At 40.6% G+C, this 2,500-nt stretch overlaps 1 protein-coding gene across 1 annotated transcript in view; it reads left to right on the forward strand.

Moving 5' to 3' along the window:
- The window catches only part of LOC138972824 (hexokinase-4-like), a 58,691-nt gene extending 56,418 nt beyond the window's left edge, over nucleotides 1-2,273 (forward strand). The window contains exons 14-15 of the mRNA XM_070345492.1: nucleotides 1,087-1,223; nucleotides 1,802-2,273. Of these exons, the coding sequence (XP_070201593.1) occupies nucleotides 1,087-1,223; nucleotides 1,802-1,933 (269 nt within the window). The 3' untranslated portion in view covers nucleotides 1,934-2,273. The remainder of the gene's footprint in view (nucleotides 1-1,086; nucleotides 1,224-1,801) is intronic.
- Nucleotides 2,274-2,500: the final 227 nt, after the last annotated feature.

Here is a 2,500-nt window from a genome sequence, read left to right on the forward strand (position 1 = left end):
TGTGTGTGTGTATGTGTGTGTGGGTGTGTGTGTGTGGGTGTGGGTGTGTGTGTGTGGGTGTGTGGGTGTGTGTGTGTGTGTGTTGGGTTGAGGGGGTGGTATTATCTTGTGTTACTGTCTTCTTATATTGCTTTAGCTTTGCAATTCTGACTTTGCGTGACATAATTTAAATCATGCTGTTGTTGCCAAATCTGTAAGTATTTTGCATTAATACAATACACTTCTCTCTCTTATACAGTGACACTGACGAACACTACGTCTGCACAAAATATATGCTAAAAGAGATGGGACTGGATAACTACACAGAAGAAGACTGCAGGATTGTCCACTATGCCTGTACAGTCATTTCTGAACGAGCAGCCTGCTTGGCCGCGGCATGTAAGTCCCGATAGATCCAAGGGGGATAGACACAATCTGCCAACTTACGTAAATACGTTTTTTGTGTCTATATTTCTTCCGATTTTGGTTTTGAAGCGTTCCCAAAAGAAAAAAAAAAACACGTGTCACCATTATGCTTTAGCTGAGTGTAGGTGGCAACTAGTTTATACTTTTAAAATAGGTGCCTTGTTGTTCTTAATATGTGCAGTAGATATTGTCTAACGTTTATTTTAACATGACGTTTAACTAGTATATTATATGCATGAATTTTACATGAAACATCATGCTTAAAAGACGAGTTTATCTGCATTGTTCAGTTTATCACCGTCGTTCTCGTGCAGATCTGAGAGTCACTGGGTTTTGTATGTAACGTGTTCATTTCGCAAATAAGTTGTGCTATGCTGAACATGTTTCGGTATGTGGTTCCAATATATTACTACATAATAGTGCTGGGCTTGTGTTAGGTGTGAAACATTATATAGGTGTTCATCTAAACAGGCATAGATGCGTGAGATGTCGACGTAGTTTAAAGCATACCATGTAAATGGCTGCTATGATTTAAACAAAAATTGATGAGTATTATTTGTTTAAGTTATTGCCGTCAAGAGATTGAGAGTGCGTGTGCTCGCCTACTTAAACAATCCCACGTTATAATTGTAAAGCAGAGTGACTGGCAATGAACTATGTGTACGTTTCAACACTGTTTAGCCCTGGCCACGCTGCTCAACCGCATGGACAAGCTGGCAGTGACGGTGGCGGTGGAGGGCCCTGTGTACCGCTTCCACCCCCACTTCAAGGAGCGACTGTCAGCCAAGATGGAGGAGCTGGTCAACCCGTGTCTTAAGGTCAGTTCAAACTCAAATCTACCGGACCCCATCACTGCGTGTTTGAAAAAAAATGGTTATTTTTTCTCTCACTGTTCAGACTTCTTGACATTGGCACACATATGCAATTTTCTTCAGATTTCAATTTTCAATGTTCCTTTTCTGCAAGTGATTCCTAAATGGTGCTTAGATGAGAACTATTGTTTGTGACCGCAATGCTGCTGCTTTTGAAAATGCTTTTGTGAGAGGTATACTATACAATGTTGACACATAGAATGCCTATGCGTTGTCTTTGTTCTTGCATTTGACAAGAGGATGAAAATGCCAGGCGTTTGGCTGGGTGTCAAAGTATTACATAATGGAAATTGTAGTTGACATTCATTGAGACGATTAAAGTCACTTGTTCGTTTCAATTCTTGTTATTCTCTAAGGTGCTAGGAGTCCGGTTCCGCATAGCATGCACTCACTTACTCTACCACACACATGTCGTAAACCTTTAGATTGATTACTTCCCTTTGTGTGTCAGATCTTGCTTTTGACAATTTAGCATTATTTCAAATATCACGATAGTGCAACCATGCATAATGTTGTTGTTTCAGTTCAAGCTCGTGTCGTCACATGGCCGACGTGGCCTGGGGGCTGCACTGGCAGGAGCCATGGCGCAGCGTGTGCAAAAGGCAGGTGGCAACTCTCTGCTGGACAAGCTCACTAGAAAAAAAACAGGACTATAATATTACACACTAGTGACACAGCATTTACATGTTTCCTCTGTTCTGTTTGCATGCATGCCTTTCTGCCTTCCTTCAGTGTGCCCTGAGCGGAGTTACCTGGAATATGTGGTCACACAGCTATGTTGTTCCCATCTTCTACCATAATATATAGTATGTCGATCGTTTAAGCTGGCATGATATTAACAATTGGTATACAGTACAACACATGTCTTGTTTTTGTCTTTTCTTAGAAGCTAGGGCGTGTTTTTATTCTGTTTTGTTTTTTAGTTTTTGTTGCTGTGTTCGTGATCCACCTGATAAGACATTCACTCAATATTGCATTGCATTGTGTATGTAAAGTTGGCATTGCATGTACTTTTTTTTAAGGAAAGTATGTACTAAAGTGTAGAATGGACACAATTTGGAATCACAATGAAACAATACTTCATACGATATCCAGTAAGTCTACCAAGATCACTCTGGCGTTTAGATGCAGGCAATATATACCTTCGCTGAAGTGTGTTATTTATGTTATTGTTGGTGTTTGTTGGTGTTGTTTCTTTACCGCCATCCCCCCCACCCCCACAT

Source organism: Littorina saxatilis, linkage group LG8 (genome assembly GCF_037325665.1).
Source record: "Littorina saxatilis isolate snail1 linkage group LG8, US_GU_Lsax_2.0, whole genome shotgun sequence".
NCBI lineage: Eukaryota > Metazoa > Mollusca > Gastropoda > Littorinimorpha > Littorinidae > Littorina > Littorina saxatilis.